This window comes from Frieseomelitta varia, unplaced genomic scaffold (genome assembly GCF_011392965.1).
Source record: "Frieseomelitta varia isolate USP_RPSP 00005682 unplaced genomic scaffold, Fvar_1.2 scaffold_160, whole genome shotgun sequence".
Lineage (NCBI taxonomy): Eukaryota > Metazoa > Arthropoda > Insecta > Hymenoptera > Apidae > Frieseomelitta > Frieseomelitta varia.
This window is the reverse complement of record NW_025109306.1, coordinates 410,961-437,427: the sequence shown is the minus strand read 5'-3', so window position 1 is coordinate 437,427 and position 26,467 is coordinate 410,961. Positions and strand designations below refer to the sequence as shown.

The following is a 26,467-nucleotide window of genomic DNA, read 5'->3' as shown; positions in this document are numbered from 1 at the left end:
CACTAGATGTCGTAATAAAATATGAAATTGACATTACATAAGTATTTCTATGAATTTTGTAATCAATATTGAAAAGTGTCAAGTGTACAATCTGGCAATTTAACTACAAAGATTTAAAATGAGTACTGTAGACTGGGACGAAGTTAAAAGACTAGCAGCTGATTTTCAAAAAGCTCAATTAAGTTCTACTCTACAAAAGTATGATTTAATTTCATGAAACACAGATAACTCTATTTTTTACTACATTACATTAGTAGTAACAATTGTCACAAAATAATTTTAAACAGCTGTAGAATGAAATTGCACTTTTTGTAAAATTAAATAAGCCTAAATTAGTTTATATGTGTAAGATTTCAATCAACCTGATATACTTTAATATATTTTATATAACACAACAAATTTTATAATTAACTACATAATCTATTTATATATATAATAATCTGTCCTATTGAGTAAATTGATTAAAAATTGTTATACATTTTATTGTAATTTTTATTTCTCATATACAATATCTTTTAATATTCAATGTAGGTTGTCAGAACGTAATTGTGTGGAAATTGTAACAAAGCTAATAGAAAGTAAATTATTAGATGTAATATTTACCAATGATGGTAAAGAATATATCACACCTCAACATCTTGGCAAGGAAATTAAAGATGAATTATACATTCATGGTGGAAGAATCAACATGGTCGATTTATCACAAATCCTCAATGTTAATTTGTCTCAAGTGTCCAAAATAGCAAGTGACTTAGAAAAACATAATAAAGGATTAAAGATAATACTTGGGCAGCTTATTGATAAAACGTATACAAACAAAATTGCAGAAGAAATCAATGACAAATTAATGCAACATGGATTTATCAATGTATCAGAGTTGACAATACATTATGACTTGCCAGCTGATTTTTTACAATCAACGATTGAAAGAGAACTAGGAAAAAGCATTTGTGGTAAGCAAGATCCCCAAGATTCTAGAGTCTTTTATACAGAAAGTTTTATAGCTAGAAATAAAGCAAAAATAAGAGGAGCCTTATCTGCAATCACAAAGCCTACACCATTATTAGCAATTCTAGGACAATGTTCTGTTTCTGAAAGAATATTTTTTTGTGAGTATATCTAATATAAAGTATGAAATTGAAATATATGTCCATAATAATTATGAAATATAATGTCCATAATAATTTTCTATATTTTTAGCAATTCTTGATAGCTTACAAGAAATGAAACAAATTCCTGGTGTTGTAGCAGGAAAGCAAGGAACAAATAGTCTTTATATACCAAGTATATATTCTAAAAGTCAAAATGAATGGGTAGATAATTTTTACAAACAAAATGGTTATTTAGGTTTGTATTATATTTTGTTTTGAAATAATTTTATAATATAATAATAGCAAATGTAAAATATGTCTTATGCAAATGTAATTTTTCAGAATATGATGCGCTTACACGTCTTGGTATATCAGATCCAGCAAATTTTATTAGACGTCATTTTCCAAATGAAAATATAGCTTTCTTACATTCTGTTGCAGTAGGTACAAGTATTAGAGATCAAATAGATTCAAATATTGAAGAAGCTATTATAACTGGATCTTTTATTGATATAAGTCCTCTTTTACCATCTGTATTTTCTGATAAAGATATGGAAATGCTTCTTAAAATCGCGGAAAAAAAAATAAATAACAACACACACGTATTTGCAAAAACTATTGTAATTTCTGATGCATTTTTACAATCTTTAAATAAATCATTTGAAGCGATAGCAGAAGCAAAAGCTAAAGAAGCAGTAGCTAGTGGACAATGGTTCCAAACAATAGCAGAAAACAGGATTAAATCTAAGTCAGCAGATTTAATATTTGAAAATAAAGCAAACAAAAAAGAAGACCGTCGGAAAAAAGCAATAACTAGCAAAATAGGTGGTGGTACTCAAGGACGGGAGACAAAAACAAAATCTACTAAAAAAAAATATTTACAAGGAAAAAATCGCGATGGCGAATCTGATGATGAAAATACAAAAGTTCTATCAACTAAAATTGAACTTAAACTAATATCTTTAGAAGATATTAAAACTGAAATTGCGAAAGATGATAATTTGTCAGTAATTGATGACTTGGTAGATGAATTAGCATTATACTTAGAACAAAAAATAAATAACTATGCTATATCTATTGCAAAACAGTTAGCACAAAACAACAAAACTACAAATTTAAGCGAAGTTGAAGAACGTCTAAATGTTCTAGTAACAAATATTAAGATATTTGACAAAGGCATTAAACATATAGATAAAACAGATCAACCTGCCTTAACGAAGTATTTACTAAAGTCTCTTGTTACCGACTTTGTAAATGAGTTATTTAAATTAGCTGCTCAACAAAATATGCTTCAATTCCCTGAGAATATTACCACAGAGACAAGGCAAAAAATGTTGCTTGATTTGCCAGAAGATGTGAAAGAACCTTTAACTAATATACACAAATCTATTGCTGGAAATTCTATAGATGATTTCCTAAATTTTGTAGATGCAGCAATGGCAAGTTGCTGTTTAGTATTAAAAAAATATGATAAAAAGAAGGAAAGACCATTTATTTTGGGTCACAAAGAAGCCTTACTAGAAGAACTTAATACTACTCAAGATCCTGCATTAGCACTACATCTAATCACAAGTATATTATTTACAGCAGCAACGCAAAATGTTATACATATGTCTGGAAGACATGTATCTACTGTTCTTTCATTTCTTCAAACACAATTGCAACTCTCAACAATGGAAATATTATCTAAATACCACGGTACGAAATATTTAATAACTTAACATCATTACATTATTAATATATAGTTACTTGCAATACTTATATTTATATTACAGATATGGTGCTAAAAAGTTTAACTTCTTCAGATGAAGAAACGAAGCTCGATATTCAAAAGGAATTACAAACTGGATTAGAAGAAATTAAAAATATTGCAAATAATTACAAACAACATTTAAAAAGTGATAAAGCACAAGAGAATAAATACACATGATTGTATATAAATATAAATGTTATTATTTTGTATAAAAATATATTCAGGAATTTTATACTATGTTTTGCAATAAATTACAATATATGCAATAAATTGCAATACATTATAAAAAAATAAAAAATAATTGAAATTATATTAGAAATCATTCATTTTTACATAAATAGTAAATAATATTCTTTGACATTTTAATTTGAAAATCTTATAATTATTTTAATCCTAATTTTCAATACATTTGTACAATATTATACATTCATATATGTACAAATTTCATTACTCTATTTTCTATTGCTAATACTATATAATTACTATTACTAATACTAAAACAAAATACTATTTGTTTTCAAATTTTAAAACTCCTCATTATATATTACATACAATATTCCTGAATAATAATGTCTTGTGGCTCATTTATTTACAAACTTTGATTCACATTATAAAGTTGCTAATATCCTTGTGAATCCAACACATCCTGCTACAACAGTTTGACCAATACCCCAAAATAATGCGTACAATGGTGGCAGTGGATATCGAGATGCTCTGTATACAAAAGCAACAGCAGCAGAGCTAAGAACTCCTGATGTTAGTGGCAATAATATGCCCATTATTATAATCAGCAATGGGAAGAATCTTTAAATGAAAATTTATTTAGTTATTTTAAAGACATCAAAAATTTAATCTTTTTTTATATTTAACTTGTTAATTTAATCAGTTAATACAATATATTATTTATTATGTTATAAATTTATTTATCTACATTAGAACAATGTAGTAAATTTATACTCACTTTCCATATTTATGTTGTCTTAATGTAGCAAAACAAATAGCACCAGCTATAGTGTGAACAAAAATTGAAGAAAATAGGGCCCATAAAAATATGTGATACCACATTTCTGTAAAATTTACGGACACCAAGAGAGATATTTAAAAGAAAAAGCTTAGAAGAAATTTTAAATAATTGGAATTATTTTTACAAATATGTACATACCAGCAAATGAAGTTAAAGGTGTATAAAAACCATTGCCAGTATTAATATTTCTTAAAGTAACTGGAGGTCGCAAAACAGAAGTATCTGTTTGTGCTTCCATTATAATTGCTTATAGAAATATTTTAAGATAATCTTTCTACATCAACATTAAGAGAAATTATACCTTCAATAATATGCATTTGTAACTATAATTGAACACATTTTATAGTCTTTTATACAATTAAAATAACATCTAAGAAAAATGTTCTTAAGCCCTGCAATAGTGTATCATACACGTGAATTTTTTTAATTTTATGTCGTCAATTACATTAAAGTTGAAGGCTCATTCTTTAAAAACTCATACAATTTACCACGAATTGAAAACAAAATAATAAGGAATCAATTTTAACTTACATCTTCAGTCTAAATTGTTTTTGTGCATTATACGTCATATCAAGACATACATGTTGATGAATTACTTCTATATTTAATAGCAAATATTAATACACATTTAATATCATTTCTCACGTAACCTATTTTAACATTCTTTTGACAATCAGCATAATAACAGTTTAAACTTATTATATCTTAGAAAGACAAGTGAACACGAAATACGTAGAATTATCAGCGCACTCTTTGAAATTTATTCGAAACATAAAATCAATATCATAGATTAACAAAAATTAAATAAAATAGTATATTTTGCAGATAGAATTATTTTTACGTGATATATAAAGTATAACGATTCGTAATATAATAATTAATTGATTTCCTTGTACAATTTATCTGACTATAGAATAAAGGTGTATTTGCACAGTGTGTCAAACTAGAAATATTTCTCTGTAGAATCGCTAGGGAATTTAAAACTAAAATATATAAGCAGAATTTGACAGAGTTGGTTAAGTTCAAAAAAAAACAGCAAGATAAAAGTAATAAAGATTCAAATAATAATAGAATAATATATTGAACATGACCGATAGATCAGTGTCTTCAGCATCTTTTTATGAACCTCCCTTTCAGTATAAAGAAGAAAATACTATGTTACTTTATCAAAACATAAAAATGGTTAGAGGTTATATTTACAATAAAAAAAATATTGTTTTATAATATTTGTCATATCTTTCTTATGATAAGATTTTTATTCAGTTTCATAAAAAATATATTTATGTATATTTTTATATGAATTAACTACAACATACTATAACAATTTGCTCTTTCTAATTCGCAGATTTTGCAAGATGTATTGCAAGGTGTAAAAGAGATTGACACAAATTTAAAAAATATAGAGGGAGATATCATTAATACAGCTAAATTATTAAACGCAATTGAAATAGAATCAACATCAAACGAAATATAACCACTTATTTCAATGTTAAATAATGTATAAATAAACAAACTAGCATAAATAAAATTTCTTGTACATTTTTAATATGTTTACAAAATATTCAAACCTATATTTTTCTTCTGAAACTTAAATCACGTTAATTTTGTATAAATATTTAGAAATTTTGTATGTTGCGATTAAATAAAACTCTTCCTCTTAACATAACATAACGCAATAGATCGATGACATTTCTTTTCGGTCATCCTTGACACTAAAATATCCACTGATTGTAATTCGCGATTGCAGATTATCTCAGTAGGTAATCAAACTGTCCAAACATGAACTAATGAAAATAATGGACGAAAATTGAAAAATCTGCATTCTATTGAGAAAAACACGACACGTGTTATATCAAAATATATCTTTTTGGTTTGCTTATTAAAAAAAATGTAATTTCATTTTACTTTCTAATACTCACATACTCTACGATTAAATGATTTCATTTCCATTGATGTATAATCGATTTAATTTTTATTTTATTCTTTTTATCCTTTATTCTAAATTAAACCCGTTCAATGCAATTTTTATTAATATTATAACAGGATAACATTTCTTTCACGTATTTTTTTATTTTAATTTAAGTTAATAATAAGTTAATAATTACATAGATTTATGGAACATAAAAGCATAAATATTATTATATTTATGGTCATATTTTTCAACTTGAAATAATTTAACTCTATCCCATATATATAATTGAATGTTTTATAGCAAATTAATTCGAACATTTCTAATTTCAATTCTTTTTTAAAATTTTTTATATTATCTACACGTGTATTAAATACACACATAGAATTATATGTATACATATGTATATATGATATAACACATACCATAAGAAATTTTCTAGTTTTCAAGCTCCCTATTCCCATGGCATACCGATACGCTATCTATTCGAAGAATTCAAGTTACGAAGAACCGAACGAACTAAATTTTTTACCATTATGTTTTATGTATGAGTGTATATAGATAAAATCAATGATTATAGATATACCGAAGTAATATAATCTTGTTAAATTAAAAATGAAAAATATTATGTAAATTATTACGTATGTTGCAAACAAACATTAAAATAACATATTAAATAAATACATGTTTTTACGTAAATAAATAATTTAAAGTTCAAAAATTGCTCGACGACTTAGAGAAGAAGCTCATTAAAAATGATTTGGAACTTGCTGATAAGTCAATGGCATCGGGAATTCAATAAGATCAATTCGTTACGATAGTCTTTCAATTAATCAGAGACCCACACAATTATTCATCATAGCTCATTCATGATGGTTCACGTGTTTAAATGTTAAACACCTCGGCAAATTGAAGTTTCGACAGTCTTTTCGTACCGGTTGGATCTGACCGAGAAGATGCTGGTTGGGGGTAATTGTGAACGCCTCTTTCTTGGTACGATTAGTTTCAATAAAAGTAATTATCGCAGTGGCTGTATCGAAGTAAAAATCGATGATGGGCATAGATGAGGGTGGAAGTAAATTGGATACGACTATTACATGTGCACAAACGAGACGCGGGGATAATGAATTCAATTGTTTGGTGTGGTTTTTTGCCCTACTCCTCGCTGTCTCGTCCAATCGAATGTAAGCGAGGGCGCCCATTCCTACATTCGAAATATATAAATGTGTCAATAACTGTTCCTCTACGCTCAGTCAGTATTTTTATTCGTTGCTGACAAACTGTCGATTAATAGTAAACGTCGACTGTCATTTTCGAACTCCAAGAGAAAGTGAAAAAAATGGTAAGTCTGTGACTTTCCCAACGTGGATCCTCGATCACAGGTCATAAAAATCAGAATTATCGACTAGTTTCTCGGACTGCCAATAAACCATCGTTAATACTAACTTTCGACGATGTATTTTATTTGAAAAAGAAAGGAGAAAGTCTTCGGTGAAATCTGATTTATTTGGTTTTTTCTTCTTTTTTAGTTTTTTTTTTTCCTTTCTTTGAGAACATGTCACATTGTCTTTTTTATTCTTTGGAAAGAATATAATGTAATGTCTTACAAACGTAGGAAAAAAAAGGAAAAGTTAATACAGAAAAAAATCTTATTTTTTGAAAATATTCTTAAATGCATATACCTCGAGAGAAAGAAAAGAAAAGAAAAAAAGGAAGGAACAAAATAGGAGGAAAGAATGAAAATTTTAACCCATTTCGTGATTCGCGTTTCATATTGCATATTTCCTTATCGTAGTTTACAGGCTGACTGATATCATCTCTAGATTACGATGCGTTAAAGGGCTCCGCGGAAAGAGGGCGCGAGATCATAGGGAAGATGCGAAGATTGTATAAGAAGTTGCATCATTCGGTTCGAAACCTTCTCCCGTGATGTGCGCTCCTAGAAAGCATCTCCGACGCGAGTATCTTTATCGAAAGTTCTATCTCATAGCAGTACTAGATTCGATATTTTTACGGACTTTATCTACGTGTGACAATTATCCATCGTGATTTTAAGGTAAGAAAACGAAAAGGAATTCTCGAAACAGAATATATGATACATACATTTCGGTGTGAAAATTTTCGACTTTAGACCACGTGTAAATCGATTCTATGTGAGGAAAATAATAGAGACACTATATAGACGAAATTTGTATAAATAGGAGAGGTAACTATAAAAAGTGACAGACGACATAAATTTTTAAATAGGAATGTAGTAGATTTTTCAATTTATATCCCTTGGTCCCTCGAAAGCAGATAACGTGCAGAGAACTGCATTCTATTTTTAGGTACATACACTTTAACGAGCGAATTTTTCAACAACTTTCCCGATTTTAGATATCATAGACTAGACGATTTATCCTACTTTCCAAATCAAATCGCTCGACACTTTCCGTTTAATTTGATCGTGATCGTTCTCGAAGAGATTTAGAGATGTTTAAATACTGGCCTGTGATAACATCATCTACCTGTGGCCATATCAATTTTTGATTACATTCCAACAACGTTACTTATGTATGTCGTAATTTTTGACAGAATTGCACTATTACACACTGTAATTAATCTTTTTTATTATCGAAACTAGGCAAAATATGAATCAAACATTTTCATTAACATCGATTAATATTAACTTTCTCAAAAAATTTCAAATTATTTTAACGTGCAATATGTAAGTAATTAATATGCAAGTATCATAGTCAATGACACAAAATAAATTTAGAATAAATTTTCAACCAATACATCTATAACATTTAATTTTACATTCAAATACATAAAAATGTTTGATTATTCGTATTTTGACTCTTGGCTCCAATATAACTGGATTTGATCTCTTGAATTAAATTATGAATAAAAAATGTAACACGTTTTTCCTGCTTACACAAGTAATTACTGATAAAATTCTAGATAAGATTCTTTCCACAATCGATTGAATTTATTCCTTATTAAAAAATTGAAGATATTAAGTACCAATCTTATTGCGAAACCGTTTTGGAAGTTTCAACCACTTTTAACTGCTCGGGACACGCTGTATGCAAGTGTTTCCAAGGGAAGAAATAAAAAGAAGAAATAAAATAAAAAAGAAAGCGAGACACACACATACACACACACGTGCGCACACATTATGTCGCATCGTATCGTCTTGAGATTCTCCCTTATTTTTTTGCACCGCATGTGTGTTCATTAACGTTCGCGCGAATTCATTTCCAAACATCTTGTCTCGTTAACAGCCGAGTTACTTAATCTCCTTTAAACAGTACGCGTGACCTTCCTCCTTCCTCTCACAAAGACTCTCTGACTGAGTGACTGAGAGGAAGAAAAAGGGGAGAAACGCGGGACGAGAACGCCGAAGATAAAATGATGCGGTAGCATCTAAATTTTATTCGTGAACTTCGTGAGAATAACGTTCCGTGAGGGAACGCTTCAAAGTCACGGTGAACGACGCGGCCAGCACGTACACGCCTCTAAAGTCCAAACCGAAACGTGTCGAAGTGGAGGAACCGTGAGAGACACAGGTTTCGGTTGAAGCGAGAGATGTCATTCGGAAATCAGACATTCCTCGTGCGACACGTTGTCGACTCATCGTCACAAGGATACGCGGTCAAGGTATCAAGTGTCTCGTCTTCTATAACACGATAATAAAATACAATAGATAAAGAAATCTCCCTAATTTGGTGATTTCGATGCTCACATTAACGAGCAGGCCATGCGACTGATCCGACGATCCATCCAGCACGCCATATATATTTCACGTTAGTTTCAACACGAAATCGTTTCAAAATCGTCGTCACACGATATACCTATATGTGTATTTGTAAATGTAATTTCGAAATTACAGGATTGCCTATACAATTTTGACCGTTATCAGCGATATATACATTCGTAAAAATTTCGTACACTTTCGTTCGATTATAAACGAGGCCATTACGGGATGAATGCCGAAGTGGTGGGAAAAACGCGGCAATCATATAACCGAGGGAATAATCGTAATATTATTAACTTGTATTGGCGAAATTATTAAACGAAATTAATGACGTTAATGGTGTTAATAACGGTTCGATAAAGGACGAAGTAGAAAAGAGAAAGAATAGAATATATATTCTGGTTATTACCAGAGATATTTAATTATCATCGCATTCTCAAGAGTTTAATTTCATTGTTGCCAATTGTGTTTATTCGTATCCTCGAAGGAAGGTCGAATGAATCGATATTATAAATCGCGCACCTAACCCGACAATTAAATCCGCATTGTTATATTCAATCGGTCCAATTTCTGCGAAAGGATCGTGACGTTAGTGTTCTTCGGCTTCATTCTGATTCAATCATTGCACAATGTCCTTTCACATTCATTAAATTAGTTTCTTTGATGTAACATTGTTAGCTCGTAACGTTACCGATCATAATTGCTAACGATATATCGACTTCGCCATTCAGTCTTGTTTTTTATTTTTATTATAGATGCGATCGTGTTCAATACTGATTAATCTCGTTTACATTATCACCGTATCATATACGGTTTCGGGACATCCCTTTTCATTCCTGCCACGGCATGCTGTCGAACGAGCTGCAGAACGTAGGAGCATAAGCAGGCAAATAATAGAGCACAGCTCCAATTTCCTAACACCATTGGACTATGGTGTACGAAAGGTAAAGTAAACATAATTGATCGATTCGTTTTTCTATTATTTCGAGAAATAAACTCTTATGAAAGAGAGAGAAAGAGAGGGAGAACTTAAAAGAATAGATGAATTCTAAATAGAAAAAAATTTCAAGAACATATGACTCAATATTATAATATAAGTAAAGCAAGAATATAAAATAATAATTATTTTGAAAATACATTCTCGATAAAATTCAACGTATTTTGATTCTCAGCCTGTAGAACCATGGACCAAAATCACACAGAACCCAGTAAACGGCATCGAGACTACTTTGGGGTAAGTATCATATATCGAAGATAACAAAAGAATAAATGTAACAATCGCATCGATAATACTGCTTTTTTTTTCTCTGTTATTATAGAAGTAAAGTGGAATTGGAATGCAAAGCTAGTGGCAGCCCCCCACCGGAAATTTTCTGGTTCACGGGGAGCGGCAGCTATGAAGATGTAAGTATTACAACCAGACACAGTTCTGATATTATACGACCAAGAGGAAAGAAGAGATTATTAATTTTTAATGTTCTTTTTGTAATAGTTGGCCGCGTACGTGAAAGCCAGCACGCATTCCTTGTATGATCCATCTGAAGAGTGGAAAGGAGTGGCCAGAATTAATTCGAAACTCGTGATAGAATGCGTTACTCCAGATGATGCTGGATTGATCTACTGTGCGTCGGTTTCTGCGAGAGAGGTGAAGATCTCTACTCCTACGGTGCTGCTGGTTAACCGTAAGTGGAATACAATTAACAATTAACTGTCAATCATCTGAAACTGCATTAACATGAAGCTTTGACCAACTATCATGCAACCCTCCTTTCTTTTATAATTTATTCATATATTTCGCTTTCTCTTTTCACTTTTTCCCATATATTAATTTGGCGATCAAATTCAACATCAGTTGTCATCATCAGCTCATTATTTTTTTATATGATTATAATAATGAAACGATTTGAATCTCATCAAATGGTACTATGGATTCAATTGCAATTCATTTTGACTCGTTGTGACTCTTTTATAATACTGGAATAATTTCGAACAGTTCAAAAGACAAAAATTTATCATTTAACGACTTGTTTGATACAGATGAGGGTAGTACCGGCAACTGCAGTTCTGAGAGTGATCCAATAATCACCCTTTACTCGCCAACATTGGTAGCCAATATTGGAGCGACTGTTATATTGCCCTGCAGAGCAAGTGGAAAACCAACACCACAAATCACTTGGTTGGATAACTACAACGTACCTCTAAGCCTATCAACTAACTTGCGACACAAAGTATTGAGTAGCGGTGACTTATTGATAGAGGAACTCTTATGGGAAGACATGGGTGGCTATACTTGTCAAGCCAAGTCTGAAAACCAACAACAAGTCGTCAGTACATTCCTTTACCCTTTACGCGTAGGTCCCTATATTTTTATTTAAATCTAATAATTTAGTATTGATAAAATAGAAAAAAAATTATTAAAATTTCCTAGCGATTTTTAATAAAATACAAACATAATCTTAATAAAAGAAAAAAGAAGGAAGAACTTCTTAATTGTAAAATTAGGAAATAATTGAAATAAACATATTCTCATTTTATTTTTCAGCCTGAAAAGGAAGTGGCTCGAACAGTCAACTAAACAATTGTCCCAAAAATGAACCCAGTCAGTCCGATCTCGGGCTATCATTGTATGATATGCCGCAATCTTCTTGCGCTAAATTTCGCTCTTTGTTAGCGTTCAAATGGTATTGTTTTTTCAGTATAAGCATTATATATAGGATTATACATATTACGATACTGAACACATGACAATGCATTTAAAAATCAACGACGCTATATTTAGTAATTATTGATTAAAACGCAGCCGCTATTTTACTTAAAGTTCTATAATAGATATTAAGATGCCAAAGAGTTTTTGTATTTGATTATGATAAAAATTTAGCAATTTTAAAGCGATTTTTTAAAACTATTTTAATATTTAATTATTATCTATACTGCGGTATCTCTCGAATGAGGTATTATAGTTTAAACGAATTATTTATTTATTGTATATGTACATTGGAAGTGAATTCAGTAGGCAAGCATAACGGAAGAGAAGCTTTGATTAAAGAGAAAATCAACTGCTAAATTCTAGAAAACTCGATAGAAAAGAAACACGCTAATCATCCGACTTCGATTTTTCTTTTACTTATTACTTATTAGTATTAATTAGTACTTTTTACTTATTTTGAGTATTTTAGTTTCTTATTCGTTTGAAATTATCGTAATCTATTGCCTATTATGAACTGCTATATTTTTATGTATAAATAAATAAATTTCATTTCGTACAATGTTTATAAATTTGTGCTGTATTTATTTTCCACTATCTAATTTCTCTGAATTGAATTAAATTTTTAAATAAATATTCAATTTATTCAATTTCTTAACCAATGCAATAAGTTATAAGTGTTATAAAAAAATGACCTTGTACAAAAGATCATTAGTCCAGCCGATAACGCTACATCATTATTACTAAAAACACGTGTCATATGTTTGTAATATTTTCTAATTGAAAAATGGCAAAAAAATTGGTTGCAAAAATTGGACCATCGATTCTCAACGCTGATTTGGCACAACTTTCGGAAGAATCGCAAAGATTAATTAATAATGGTGCTGATTATTTACATTTAGATGTTATGGACGGTCATTTTGTACCTAACCTTACTTTTGGCCACCCATTAGTAAAATGTCTTCGAAGTAAAGTAAAAGATGCTTTTCTTGAAACGCACATGATGGTCTCTAATCCTAATCAGGTATATTTTACTTTGGCATTGCTTTAATTTAAATTGTATATTATTTTTATTGACACTTTTTGAAAAAATATTTGTAATAAATTTTTAACTTTAGTGGATAGAACCAATGGCTGATGCTGGTGTCAACCAATATACATTTCATGTTGAACCAGTGAAGGATGTTCCATTAATTTGTAGAAAAGTAAGAGAAGCAGGAATGAAAGTATGTATTCTATATAATCTCTTAAATTAAATTTGTTTACTTAAAAATTATACTAAAGGCATCATTTTTTAAATGAAAGGTTGGCGTAGCACTTAAACCAGGGACTCCGGTAGATGTAGTTGTAGAATATGTTGATCTAGCAGATATGGTATTAATTATGACTGTAGAACCAGGTTTTGGTGGTCAAAAATTCATTGAACCAATGATGGAAAAAGTATCATGGCTTAGAAAAAATTATCCTACATTGGATATAGAAGTTGATGGAGGTGTTGGACCAGAAACTATTAATGCCTGTGCAAATGTATATATTTCAATTTAGTAGATATATATCTTAGTGTATACTCTAATCAAAAGAAACTACATACATGTATATTTTTTTTTTAGGCTGGTGCAAATATGATTGTTTCTGGAACAGCCGTCATAGGTTCTTCTGATCAAGCAAAAGTTATCAGAACTTTAAGAGATACAGTAAATTGTGCGTTGCAAAATAGTTGAAAATAAAAAGGAAAGAAAATTATCTCCTAAATATAAGATTGTTGTACTTATATATTAAAAAATTTTGGAAACATAAAGTTTTGTATACAATCTTTAATGAAAAAAGAAATATAAAGAAGCAAATTTTTATAATTTTTGTGTCATTACTTACAGTCACTTATATTCACTGATGGTTTAATTATTTACAAAATTATTAAACTGAGCATTTGATTACGGAGGAACTTTGGGAAACAATTTTGTCCTTAATTCTGCTAAAGTAATTAAAATAGCTTCTTCTGTTCTAATAGTTCTTGATCCTTGTTGTGGACAAGTATTTAAATAATGATCAAACACTAAAGAAATATCATCCACATCCACTTTAGGATCACTCTCTACTGCTGCTTCCAATCCAGACAATCCTCCAAATATTATTAAAGCATGATGGTATTTGATACTTTTTGGTTCCACATCATCAATAGAATTTCCTTTATCTGAAGTACCAATGGTCAAATCGTATCCATCCTTATAAGAACATTGAGTTAATACCTCTGTAAGATTATTAGCTAATCTCACTGAATATCCCCAATATATTCCATTATTTGATCTGGGAACATCAGGTGGAACAATATATCCTTTTAATTTTTTTGGATTTGACTGGTCTTCAGGTATCTTCACTGTAACTCTTAATCCATCAGTTAACACTTTATCCACACAAACATCATTTAATAATCCTACATTTACGTAAGAACCTTTGCCAGGTTTGACTGGTTTATTTGTAACTACTCCTTCTCTATATAAAGACACATCTTGCTGACGTAAGTGGTGTGGTGCATCCAAAGGATTTAATACTCCAGCATATTGTAAATCTTTGTGGATTGGGAAGAAATATTTTCTTAAATATTGCGGACATTCAAGATACTGCAATATTCTAGCCAATTGCAAACATCCAACTCGTCTTTCACCTAAGACTTCGTCAGTCTTTATTTTTTTCTTTTCACTTTCAGTTACCTCTCCTTTATCATCAAACACGACGATTTCATTTATTTTGTAAACACATGCTGCACGTGCTATTTGCCCTGCCAAATATGTTCGTAATTCTGGCGATTGAGCATTGTCTAAAATCGAGCCTGGAACTGCGATACTCAGAGTCGAAATGTCTTTCTTTTCGAATTGCTTTTCAGCAACTTTAATCACTTCATTCTGCAATTCTTTTTTAGTTTCTTCTTTCTTTAGCTTTTTTGCTAACCTCTCCTCCTTCCATATTTTTCGTTGTTCTTTATGTAAACGATTGGTTTCCTTCCAAGTTTTGGCTGTAGGAATTACTGCCGACATAATTCTTCAATATTTTTCAAATTCTCCCCTTAAACTTTGAGATATTTATCATTCTTCACAATTAACTTTCGAAAACTATTAAAACCAATTGAACACTATTGTCGTATATACTATACTATACTATACTAATTTCTAACTTGGGGTAACGATTGACATTACTTTCACAACGCCACTTTTTAGTGTGTTTTGTGTTTTTTCACTGAATAAAACCTTTCTTGAATTTTTATAAAATTCTTATAATTATATCAAATAATGGCCACAGAGGAAGGTTTTGAACAGGTTTTTATAAAATTTCTTACTATATTTAATTCAATGTTCAATTTTTAATATAAAGTATCTAACCTTAATCTTGTTTCTTTCAAACATGTTGAAAATAAATTTAATAAGCATGTGTCTTTGAAATTAGCAAACACAATTATCAGTAAACGTTATTCACGAAAATTGTTTTTCCTAGTTCGAAGATGAAGAGACAGAAATTCCGATTGGCGGAACTTTACCCGGCGGTAGAAAACGATTATTTTCGAAAGAATTACGCTGTATGATGTATGGTTTTGGCGATGATCAAAATCCTTATACAGAGAGTGTAGATTTGTTAGAAGATTTAGTCATTGAATTTATTACGGAAATGACACACAGAGCTATGGAAATTGGTCGTACTGGACGTGTACAAGTAGAGGATGTTGTATTTTTAGGTCAACAACAATATCTATTTGGTTGTCTCAAAAATTTCTTTTGTTTCAAATAACGGATATATTATACACTATTTTATGTTTTATATCATATTGTAAAATTATATGAATTTTTTTGATCATTATTTTGATCTTTTATCTTCTTTCATTTCTCCAAAAATTATCTTTCTAAAACTTCTGTAGCCATTTGTCATTTATTGAGCTAAATTTTTTAAGAACAAATAGTAATCAAATGCAATATTTGAAGAGTATGGAGGATGAATTAGAATATTTATTATAAAATTATGAATAAAATAAAATATAAAATGTTTAATAAAGATATAAATTTTTGTTTCAAGTTCTGCATGCAAATCTTAACATTGCATGAAAGAAACTTTTGGGACAACCTACTTTATTAACTTCTTAATAATATATTTTAAATTATTACTATTTTATAAATTAAAAATTGGTTTATTTAATTAAAAAATCTTATTTTACAGTTAGAAAAGATCCTAGGAAATATGCAAGAGTCAAAGATCTCCTCACAATGAATGAAGAATTAAAGAAAGCTAGAAAAGCATTCGATGAAGTTAAATATGCAGGTACTGTTAGTCAGTAAATTTCATATCAAAGCATATAACAAAAAATTTTTATTGTGCTTGACTTTATTATTTTATTAGAGATTTTTTTTATGATATTTAAAGAAATTGCACAATTTGAACATAAATGGTCTATTTTATTGAGTTTATATAATACTATTATTAAAAATAAATTTTGAAGAAGTTGCAGAATTTGAACATAAATGGTCTATTTTATTGAGTCTATATAATGCTATTATTAAAAATAACTATTGTATTATAGTAGCTGCACAGTTTTGATTTATTTACAAGTATGGAATGCTATATGCTTGTGTGCTGCATTTTTATGATACTTCATGCTTGCTTATCTACATAATTAAAAGATAATGATATATTTAAGATTGCTTAAATCTTTTTTTAAACATATTTTTATATAATATATAATATATAATACATATATAAACACATATTTTTGAGTTCCTAGAATACTTAGTTTTATTATAAACTATGTTAATTATTTTGTGGCTGCTATTTCATTTTATTTTGTAGTATTAATAATATTGTATGTGTAAAACAGAATATAAAACAAAAATTTATATCTTCATTAAACATTTTATATTTTATTTTATTCATAATTTTATAATAAAAATACATATATACATTTTATTTTAATAGCAAAAAATTTTTTCACAGCTCCATTAAATTGGTTTGAAATAACTATTTTTATGTATATTTTTTTGTATATTTTCATGTATATTATTACTAAAATTTATGTTTATTTTTTGCTATCACTCAAGCAATCAATTTTGAGCTATCACTCAATTCGTATATTATAATGTTTCCTTTAGTTTTTATTATTTTTAATTTATTGTATAAATTGCTCTGTTTTTTATTATGTAGCATGAACAATGCATGTTTTAATTCAAATTAAATTGTAGTTAATTAAAAAAAAAAACTATTTTGGCTTATGTATTTGCATGTATATTATTTCGTTTTCAAATAAGAAAAGATAAATTGATTAAATTTCATAGTTATATCATACATTGATTGATATTAGAAACAGCTTCTTTTGCTGACAGAATAACATGAGAGACTCCTACACCGTGATATGAAGAGCCACACAATGCTAAAGGTATTTTATGCGCGGAGATATAATCGTGGATGCGAGTTAAACGTTCTGCATGACCTATTATATATTGTGGAATACAGTCTTTTAGAATGGAAACGTTATATGTCTTGGGATCTTCATTAATGGATAAAAGTTGATTTGTATATTTAACTGCTACCATTTTTAAATGTTCTTCTGATGAACATTTACCAAAATATTTTTCAAACCATGCACCACCCATCATTACTGTTAGTACCTGGATTTAAAGAGAAAATTGTATATATCGAACAAGAAATGTTTCTAGTCTATTATAAATTTGTAAAAAATTATTTAAATATTAAAGATCATTTTGTCAATACAAGGCTACATTTTTAAAAAATTTATCATAAAAAATATTAAGCTGGTGTAATAAATATTTATATTTATACATACTGTCATTTTGGAATTTTGAGGAAGAGCACATGTATCAAATATTATGCCTAAAATTGGAATTTCCTCTTTTGGTGGAATAAGGACTCCAAAAGCATCTATTGGTAAAACATTTTCAGAAAACTGAAGATTGACTACAGCTATTGTTACTGTAGGTATACTATACAATTCTTTAGATAGTTCTGGATGTTGTTTTTGTATTAAATTAGCTAAATTTTTAGCAGGTAAACTTGATATAACATGAGAATATTTTTCAACATTTCCATTTACAATTAGTTCTACATAATTTTTATTAAATGTGATTCGTTCACAATTATGTTTCATTTTTATATTCACACCACGCTTTGTAATATTTTCAGCTAGTGTTTGAGGTAATTTTTCAAAACCACCTTCAAGTCCCCATACACTCCATTTTTCTTTTCTAGCTCTTTCTACTAAGTGCAATGATGTATTATTTGATTTTACTACTTTCTGAGTTTTATTGGTGTTTCCTAATTTAGTTTCTTTCTCTTTCTTTATATTTAATATGTTTGAAAATTTTTTCTGTACAAGACCCATAAATACAGAGCCATATTTCTGTTCAGTTTCAAATATATTCGTCATGAAAGATTTTGCACTTAATTGATGTATATCACCACCACAAATTCCGCATAATATCGGTGCAACCATCTTTTCAGAAACATCTTTGCCAAATCTTCTTTGTACAAAACTATATATGCTTTCATCATCTTTATGAACTTTTGTTGCTTTGAAATCATTCCATAAAAGACTACTTAAAGAACGATTTAACAGTGTATTTCTTGTTATAATTCCTTTTAGAGAATTAGGTAAACAATGTAATACATTATCAGTATAAATATATCGATTTTTAGCAGCAGGATGATTTATTTTGATAGGAATAACTTTAGATGATAAGTTTAATTCTTCTATTAAGTTCAATAAATCATGTGAGTTAGCTCTAATAACCCTTGGACCTGTTTCAAAGATTGTTCCATCAGGTTGTTTTATAGAACGTATCCAACCACCTACACGATTTGAAGCTTCTAATATAACTAATGGAGCCAATTTTGGATTTTCAAGAGCATAATGTGCAGCTGATAAACCCGATATACCACCACCTAATATTGCTGTCATTATATTGTATAAATATATATAAATGTATGAATTTATATATTATATTGTACAAAACAAATTAAATAATACTTCTGTTTCTTTTTTTTTACTATCCAAATGAATTATTTTTTATTAAATTAAAATTATTATATACTATATACATGTATTGCACCAAATTATTCTATTTTTATTAACTTAAGTTTATAGTTTAGTAGTATATAGTTTATAAAAATAGAAACATATATAAAAAGAATCAAATATTTGTGTATCTAAAAATGCACTGTCAATGTTATATAAATTTTGCTATTTCATGGACTAATTATATTGGTGCATTTAATACTCAAGAAAGGTTATACTCGTTTGGAAATGAATAGAATCATTGTGTACGTATGAAGTAAAAATTCAGATATAATGTAAGAGTGATACTTCCTATTTGACAATAAAAATTAATGTAAATAAACGTCTTAATTTTTATTTTTATTGAATCGTGTATTATTTTATATCTATTACTTCAGTGAATGGAACAATCATAATATAATCAATTTTTTTGGAAAACATATTCGTTTTGTCGTCAACATATCATTCAAAAATTTAATAAAACATAATAATAAATTTAATTTATTATTTCTTTATCATTTCCATTAAACATATTTAATTATACACAACAAGTTTGGTGAAACTATATTGAATTGATTAAGATAAAAATGGAAATGTCTGCTTGCGTCATTGAAATTATTATGCATGAATGATTATTTTAATATTCAGATACTTTGAGTTTGAATTGCAAACTCAATTGTAACTACCTACATATTGTCTAGTTCGTTTTCATGCTACGTCAATATTCTACAATTATATAATAGAATTTACACGGATTCCCGCCAAATCATACTTTAACAGATTCGGTATAATGTGTGTATTTTATCGTTTTAAAAATATTTTTTATAAATCTTTTATAGCTTTTAAATTGTAACAAGTTATTGATATTATAGTTATTAAAATTTGGAGCATCATTAATTATTACAATGAAAGACGGAAGCAGATTGTTGTCAATCCTTCTGAAAGTTTCAGAAAAAGCAGCAAATATTGCAAGAGCTTGTAGGCATAATAATGCCTTATTTAAATTGCTTGTACAAGAAAAGTCAGAGGCAGAAAAGAATCCACGCTTTTTCCAAGATTTCAAAACTTTGGCCGATGTTCTTATCCAAGAAACGATTAAACATGACATAGGATTAGAGGTAAGTTAATAGAAAATGTTATATAGTATATAATATAATGTAGTATAGATTTGATTCTTTGGTTTAGAAATACCTATTTATTAATAGTAGATTGTAATACTGTAACAAACATATGTAATACTGTCATAAAACAATTATTTCAATACGTTTAGATTAAAAACTACTAGATATACCTTCTCACAAAGAAAAAATAAAACAAAAATCATTGATAGAAAATTAGTTTCCAGAACTCGCTAAGGTAGTACAAGGAGAAGAAACTAATACATTCAGTAACGCCATGGGTGAATCTATAGTGGTTAAAGTATGTCCAACTATTGGAGAAACTACTCAACTATTAGCCAAAGTGATGGGTAGTGATATTGCAACTGCTGAATTATTAGCTACTGAAGTTCATAAGGATGTCCAATTTTTAGATATTCCAATGGTAGCAGAACTACCTTTGGGTTTTGATATTGACATTTATGATCTTGGTATATGGATAGATCCAATTGGTAAGAAACATGAGTATAATTCAAGTATATTAAAATAAAGATTTACTATACATCTAACAGATATAAAATAATATTAATACCAGTATTTGTATTGAAACGATGTCTGGAAAATTTAAATGGTAAATATCTTCATTTTCATATAATTTAATTTTTATTATGTCAAATTCTATCTAAAGTTGCTTTGAATTTTATTGTTTCTCTGTTTTTACAATTAATCCCTTTTTTGTTCATTTTCTATAATGATTTATTTTATTCTATTTTATTATTATTATGCGTATATATTAATGATATTGTCACGATATATAAACTTAAGCAAATTATTTGTCAAATGATCTATTTGTTTTGTAGTTTAATAAAGCATGCCTGAGGAGCAATTCGTGGAACTTTTGTAGATTCAACTGCTGATTATATAAATGGAGGTGAAAAGGTGGATGAAGCCACTGGTGTACATATGAGTGGTTTACGATGTGTCACTGTTTTGATTGGAGTATATTTAAAAAGCACAGGCATACCAATTGTGGGAGTAGTCAATCAACCTTTTTATACTAATGTGGATTTGCAGTAAATGAAATGAAATCTAATTTACATTTGTTTAATGTATATTTGTAAAATATTAGCAGTTAATGAATATCACATTTTACTTAATAGATGGAAAGGCAACTGCTATTGGGGATTTGTAGAAAACAATGTTAAAACATGTTCTATAATGGAAGAATTCACTGACAAAAAAAGAATCATTCTGAGTAGAGTTGAAGATGAAAATGTGAAATGTAAACTTTTAGATGCTGGTTTCACTCTAGTAGAAGCAGCTGGAGCTGGTTATAAAATATTAAGCGTCGCTCTTGGTCAGGCCGATGCTTATATTTTATCCAAAGGATCCACATATAAATGGGATACATGTGGTCCACAAGCTCTTTTACGTTCTTTAAATGGAGGTATTATTGAATTTCAAGATTTTGTAAATAATCCTGATACGAATTATATAGATGTAAAATATTTATCCACGTCCACCAATTTTTCGAATAGCAATGGTTTGATAGCATATCGAAATTTTGAAACTTTGCAAACATTAAAGTCGATTTTATGCAAGTAATGATACTATGCCACATATTTATTCTGTTAACTAGATGTTAATGGTGTTTGGAAGCTCTTTAATTCATGCTGCATTCATTATTAAAAATCCAATTTTATTTATTTATTTTTAATTTTAATGTTTTTAATTTTTTAATTATTCGATAACAGAAGTGTTAAATGTTTATCACGTAATTGTAAAATTGAAAGCTTTTAAACTACTTAGACAAATGTTTATTATATTTAATGTATATTTTATTATTGATTTAATAATTCTAAAAACAAGTCATTCTCCTGTGATGTTTATGTAAGCTAACTCCCATAGTTGTGCTTTCACTTTTATCAAAATAGATTTTAATAGGTTTCAACTCAAGGTAAGATTTAATCAAATAATTATTACATATAATTTTAACGTCATAAATTCAATGAAAACAGTTTCAACTAAAAATTTTAGAAATTGAAATCCAGTACATGAAAATTAAGTATAGCTATTAATAATACTTAAACTGAAATAGGTGAACTTCATTTGAATTTTTAAATATTTGTTGTTTGCAATCTTTAAATGTAATTTAACATTGTAAATGAAAAATAATAAATATAAAGTTGTTATTTAAAGTCATAGATAACGTCATGTTATGTAATATAAAATAAATATTAAAAATAATTTATATGTTTCACTCACAATATTCCTTCTTCATATTCTATTGTGATCCTTCTTCATATTCCATTGTGATCCTTCTTCATATTCCATTGTGATCCTTCTTCATATTCCATTGTGATCCTTCTTCATATTTCATTGTGTTATGTATTTCAAATTCTACATATTTCTTCGAATATAACACTAAATATTAATGGTGTAACACTTAAAACAATAAAACCAACAAAATTATTCGGAAGTTTCAACGGATCGTTTAAACGCGTCGCTTCGACGTCTGCCATAACTACCTTCACGTGAGTCATTTTAAATACGTTATGAAAGTTTACAACAAAGTACCATAGACGAGATATATGAATAGACTAAACATCTTACACACACATAGTAAACAATAAGACATAGTAAAAACTCACTGGTTTTTTAATACTTTAATTTTTTATTTTTTATTCCAAATTATCATTTCGCGCGAAACATGCGATTACAACGCTCTAACGGCAAACTAAGCAATACACTTCCTACGATTTTCGAATCGAATCGATATTTCTCACGATCGATATTTAAGCGGTAAGAATGGCGGAAGGAAGTACACTTCGTCTGTAAAGAATAAAGTATTATCCAGTGTATTATCCAGAAGAATCATCCAGAAGTTAAAAATTTAAATTGATAGTTGTTAGACTTGCGTTTGTATTGTGAATTTTTAAGGAAACATACATTTTTAGTATCAACTTCAACTCGATTAATTCTACCTTCAACTCGAGGTAAGAATTAACCAAATAATTCTTACATATAATTTTCAACAATTATAGAAATAATAGCATATAAACATTTAAACAGAACATACTGTGCTAAAAGTTATTTATAATTTTATATTAAAATTTAATTTCAATTCTAACTATAATAAATATTGTGACCTTGTAATATGACTACCTTTTTATTATATGTAATATGCTTTTACTTCTACTGTAACATTTTCTATTTATTTGTTGATTCTTTAAACTCATACTGTGTAATTCTTAACGATTTCAGTACTAAATTCAACAATAATTTATTGAGGATTATTATTTAATGGCTAGAATAATAATTCTACTCATTATAATATAATAAAATTTCTCATATCGCAGTTTAAAGTATTGACAATTTTTCATCAAGTGTGTAAATATAACCGTTTTTTAAAGAATTTGTTATGAATTTTGTGTGTTTGATTTAGATCAGAGTTTTTCATTTTTTATTCCTAGTTATCGTTTCGTGCGAAACATGCGATTGCAGCGCCTCGACGGTGAAACATGCAACTATACTTCCTACGATTATCGAAATAATCGATATTTTTCACGATCGATCTTTAAGCGGCAAAAATGGCGGAAGGAAGCACACCTCGTCTGTAAAGAAGAAAGTGTTGTCCAGAAAAGTCATCCAGAAAGAAGTATTATCCAAAAGTTTGCAGGTATTTAATATTTAAAATAATAATTTTACTGCTTGATATATTTTAATAAAATTTTTCATTCCCTCTTCCTCTACTAACCAGAAAATTTATTTCTTTATTTTCAGAAAATTTTTGTGACTGCGTGCAATGCGGTTGGTAGAGTCAGTGTTTGTTGCGAAATATTTTTATATTTTTCTGAGCAAAATGGCTCTCATTAAATTAAATAATCAATCCATTCAAACTGTAATTCGCGAAGTTAGAGTCAGTGAGTCTATCGATTGTTATTTAAACGCGCGCGTTGATAGTCTTTCATTTTTATTTTTTTGTATTTTCTTTTGTCGAATATTCGTTTTCGTTATTAGAGTTAGTGCTCAAGAGGATAAGGCCTCTCCTTAGATCAAGATCGTAAATAGTTTTATATATTCTATCTCAATTTATTCAATTTTTCAAATTTGACAACAAAGTAAAAAATAATGTTTGATGTTTGTTACAGACGCTTCACAGCATCAAGTTTTGCATTTTTTGGGGAAAATCCAACGGTGACTCTAGAGTCAATAATGTAAGAATATTTCATTACCTCCAACTTGAGATTTTGCTTCGCTTTTAAATATAAATTCTAATGTTTAATGTTTCGTTACAGATCTCCTAGAGTCTCTACTTCCCCTGATCCTGCAAGAATCTTATGATGCTTCAAAAGTTAAAAATGTAAGTATTTTAGCACGTTGTATTCAAATTTTATTCTTTATAGTTCTCTTTCTATTGCTGAATGTAAAATTATACTTATAAACTACTACAGTTGAATGTAAATTTATAATTTTAAAATAAAAACACTTCAAATTATTTCAATCTTTATCATTATTAAAATTTAAAATTTCACAAATAACACTGTTATTAGAAAGAAAATGTTTTATGGTTTTTAAGAAATTTTTCACGGCGTTCACTTACATCATGGGATTCTCAATGGTATCTACTCGATAACTTTGCTCCTGCTCCAGTGCAGCATCGGTGATAACGTTCTTCACATCTATCCCGTGAGTCGCATGCATTTGTGTTCCTCCGGTCACTCAACCATGTCGTAGGACGAAAGGTCCGAATCGGCACGAGTGACTGGTTGTATACGTAGAATTTTTAATGAGCATAGTGACCGCGGGTATTTTTTGTACCCGTGAGTAGTAACATTTTTTTTCAGATTTTTTATGTATTAGATCAGGATAGGGCTTCTCGCACATCGCGATTTTAACAATTAGGATATACGTTTGTAATAAAATTAAAGTACCTTCAATATAAATGGTTGCAAAAGTAAAATATCTATATGACTTTTCATATGACTATAATGAATTATAAATATTTGAGTTGACGTTTGAGCATTTCATAATAGAGAAAACGGATATTCTCCGATTTCATTGCTATGAAAGATGCAGTTACTTATTGGTACTGATAATATATTTTATTATAGTAATTAATAATTTTAAATTTAATCATCCCTTTTATAATGGTATTAAATGATTTAATTAATTATGTTTTATAATTATAAACCACGGTAGAATTTGAAATGTAATAGATTAAAATTTTTTCCGCAAAAATATGTATGACATTTATGTGCAAGAAGGTACTTCGCGACAGGCAGATTTTTGAATCAAAGCAACAAAGTTTGGACACTGCTTTCGTATTTTCGAAGATGTGCTTTGATGAAGAAGTCGCCTGAGATTATTTATATCAGTATTTAATTTGGAGTCAATTGTCTGACTTTGATTGTTTAATTGTTCATAGTATCTTTTTTAACAAATTCAAGTCTTGTTTATTGTCTTTATTTTTTTGCAATTTCAATAATTTTTGAAAGCTTAGAGTAAATTCAGTTTGAAATAAAATAATCTAACAGTCTGTTAGATGTAAATTACATAAACTAATCATTCTTTTAGTTCAGGATTTTCAGGTTTAACCCCTTCCGTGTTCATTGTCAGGATCTCACTCACGTGCCCAGGTGCTACTTGGGTGGGTGAAAGACATTGGACACGATGACCATAGTTTATAATTTTATAAAAAATTTTTCAGCGACTGACAATGTGTTAGCGTATCGTGCACGACGTATTTTCCACATGTGTATGTATGTGTGGTTAGGATGTGGAATTGCGTCGTTTTTATTGTTCCATTCATTATAAAATGATATATTTAAAATATTTATTAAAAAAAATTTATTATGTAATAATAACTATACTCATTGACTATACTATGATTATATTATTAATTACACGATTAGTTATAAAATGATTCTAAGTCAACTTGTACATGTACTTTCTATAGAAATTATCCTTTTTCGGATATAAATATAAACGTATTTTAATCACGTTTTACGCAATGTTCGCCAGCCATTGTCAGTCGATTTCAGGAAAATGGTACGTAAATTAGAGTGTGAAAGTTGTATGTTAAACTCGGGTGTCGGAGGCGTC

At 28.7% G+C, this 26,467-nt stretch overlaps 8 protein-coding genes and 1 long non-coding RNA gene across 18 annotated transcripts; 6 read left to right on the top strand and 3 right to left on the bottom strand.

Moving 5' to 3' along the window:
• Positions 1-44: 44 nt before the first annotated feature.
• LOC122537118 (E3 UFM1-protein ligase 1 homolog) lies at positions 45-3,114 on the top strand. 2 transcript variants are annotated; one of them, XM_043670083.1, is made up of 5 exons: positions 45-198; positions 532-1,109; positions 1,201-1,347; positions 1,434-2,789; positions 2,867-3,114. In XM_043670083.1, exons 1-5 carry the CDS (start codon positions 119-121, stop codon positions 3,019-3,021), a joined length of 2,316 nt encoding a protein of 771 aa, XP_043526018.1. In that variant the 5' UTR covers positions 45-118; the 3' UTR covers positions 3,022-3,114. The 2 variants fall into 2 exon arrangements, with proteins under 2 accessions (XP_043526018.1, XP_043526028.1); XM_043670093.1 differs by having other exon boundaries at positions 74-345.
• Positions 3,115-3,330: 216 nt separating this feature from the next.
• Positions 3,331-4,605, bottom strand: LOC122537229 (transmembrane protein 170A). Of its 2 annotated transcripts, none has more exons than XM_043670262.1 (4): positions 4,400-4,605; positions 4,007-4,142; positions 3,806-3,911; positions 3,331-3,648 (listed from the first exon to the last, which is right to left on the bottom strand). In XM_043670262.1, exons 2-4 carry the CDS (start codon positions 4,104-4,106, stop codon positions 3,453-3,455), a joined length of 402 nt encoding a protein of 133 aa, XP_043526197.1. In that variant the 5' UTR covers positions 4,107-4,142; positions 4,400-4,605; the 3' UTR covers positions 3,331-3,452. The 2 variants fall into 2 exon arrangements, with proteins under 2 accessions (XP_043526197.1, XP_043526192.1); XM_043670257.1 differs by having other exon boundaries at positions 4,007-4,260; positions 4,400-4,604.
• Positions 4,606-7,031: 2,426 nt separating this feature from the next.
• LOC122537196 (neural/ectodermal development factor IMP-L2) lies at positions 7,032-12,792 on the top strand. 3 transcript variants are annotated; one of them, XM_043670219.1, is made up of 7 exons: positions 7,032-7,119; positions 10,272-10,460; positions 10,689-10,750; positions 10,836-10,920; positions 11,009-11,198; positions 11,554-11,867; positions 12,059-12,792. In XM_043670219.1, exons 1-7 carry the CDS (start codon positions 7,117-7,119, stop codon positions 12,089-12,091), a joined length of 876 nt encoding a protein of 291 aa, XP_043526154.1. In that variant the 5' UTR covers positions 7,032-7,116; the 3' UTR covers positions 12,092-12,792. The 3 variants fall into 3 exon arrangements, with proteins under 3 accessions (XP_043526154.1, XP_043526161.1, XP_043526147.1); XM_043670226.1 differs by lacking the exon at positions 7,032-7,119 and adding an exon at positions 7,673-7,833; XM_043670212.1 differs by lacking the exon at positions 7,032-7,119 and adding an exon at positions 9,229-9,419.
• A 128-nt stretch (positions 12,793-12,920) lies between these two features.
• LOC122537213 (ribulose-phosphate 3-epimerase) lies at positions 12,921-13,950 on the top strand. Its single transcript, XM_043670237.1, has 4 exons — positions 12,921-13,244; positions 13,339-13,446; positions 13,526-13,747; positions 13,831-13,950. The coding sequence occupies exons 1-4, from the start codon at positions 13,008-13,010 to the stop codon at positions 13,939-13,941; spliced, it is 678 nt and encodes a 225-aa protein (XP_043526172.1). The 5' UTR covers positions 12,921-13,007; the 3' UTR covers positions 13,942-13,950.
• Positions 13,611-15,252, bottom strand: LOC122537171 (putative methyltransferase C9orf114 homolog). The gene has a single exon (XM_043670160.1). It carries the CDS (start codon positions 15,250-15,252, stop codon positions 14,152-14,154), a length of 1,101 nt encoding a protein of 366 aa, XP_043526095.1. The 3' UTR covers positions 13,611-14,151.
• Positions 15,253-15,356: 104 nt separating this feature from the next.
• Positions 15,357-17,962, top strand: LOC122537243 (transcription initiation factor TFIID subunit 13). Of its 3 annotated transcripts, XM_043670285.1 has the most exons (5): positions 15,357-15,531; positions 15,707-15,944; positions 16,421-16,522; positions 17,578-17,630; positions 17,708-17,962. In XM_043670285.1, exons 1-4 carry the CDS (start codon positions 15,505-15,507, stop codon positions 17,580-17,582), a joined length of 372 nt encoding a protein of 123 aa, XP_043526220.1. In that variant the 5' UTR covers positions 15,357-15,504; the 3' UTR covers positions 17,583-17,630; positions 17,708-17,962. The 3 variants fall into 3 exon arrangements, with proteins under 3 accessions (XP_043526220.1, XP_043526212.1, XP_043526208.1); XM_043670277.1 differs by having other exon boundaries at positions 17,578-17,962; XM_043670273.1 differs by lacking the exons at positions 17,578-17,630; positions 17,708-17,962 and having other exon boundaries at positions 16,421-16,609.
• On the bottom strand, positions 17,239-19,257 carry LOC122537162 (protoporphyrinogen oxidase). Its single transcript, XM_043670148.1, has 2 exons — positions 18,039-19,257; positions 17,239-17,862 (listed from the first exon to the last, which is right to left on the bottom strand). Exons 1-2 carry the CDS (start codon positions 19,167-19,169, stop codon positions 17,530-17,532), a joined length of 1,464 nt encoding a protein of 487 aa, XP_043526083.1. The 5' UTR covers positions 19,170-19,257; the 3' UTR covers positions 17,239-17,529.
• A 126-nt stretch (positions 19,258-19,383) lies between these two features.
• Positions 19,384-22,493, top strand: LOC122537177 (inositol polyphosphate 1-phosphatase). Of its 4 annotated transcripts, none has more exons than XM_043670201.1 (5): positions 19,384-19,531; positions 20,138-20,383; positions 20,604-20,874; positions 21,267-21,435; positions 21,523-22,493. In XM_043670201.1, the coding sequence occupies exons 2-5, from the start codon at positions 20,171-20,173 to the stop codon at positions 21,965-21,967; spliced, it is 1,098 nt and encodes a 365-aa protein (XP_043526136.1). In that variant the 5' UTR covers positions 19,384-19,531; positions 20,138-20,170; the 3' UTR covers positions 21,968-22,493. The 4 variants fall into 4 exon arrangements, with proteins under 4 accessions (XP_043526136.1, XP_043526126.1, XP_043526118.1 ...); XM_043670191.1 differs by lacking the exon at positions 19,384-19,531 and adding an exon at positions 19,759-20,057 and having other exon boundaries at positions 20,154-20,383; XM_043670183.1 differs by lacking the exon at positions 19,384-19,531 and adding an exon at positions 19,760-20,055 and having other exon boundaries at positions 20,131-20,383.
• A 1,652-nt stretch (positions 22,494-24,145) lies between these two features.
• On the top strand, positions 24,146-24,721 carry LOC122537093. The gene is made up of 3 exons (XR_006308543.1): positions 24,146-24,425; positions 24,514-24,579; positions 24,661-24,721. It is a non-coding gene; the product is annotated as an uncharacterized LOC122537093 (long non-coding RNA).
• Positions 24,722-26,467: the final 1,746 nt, after the last annotated feature.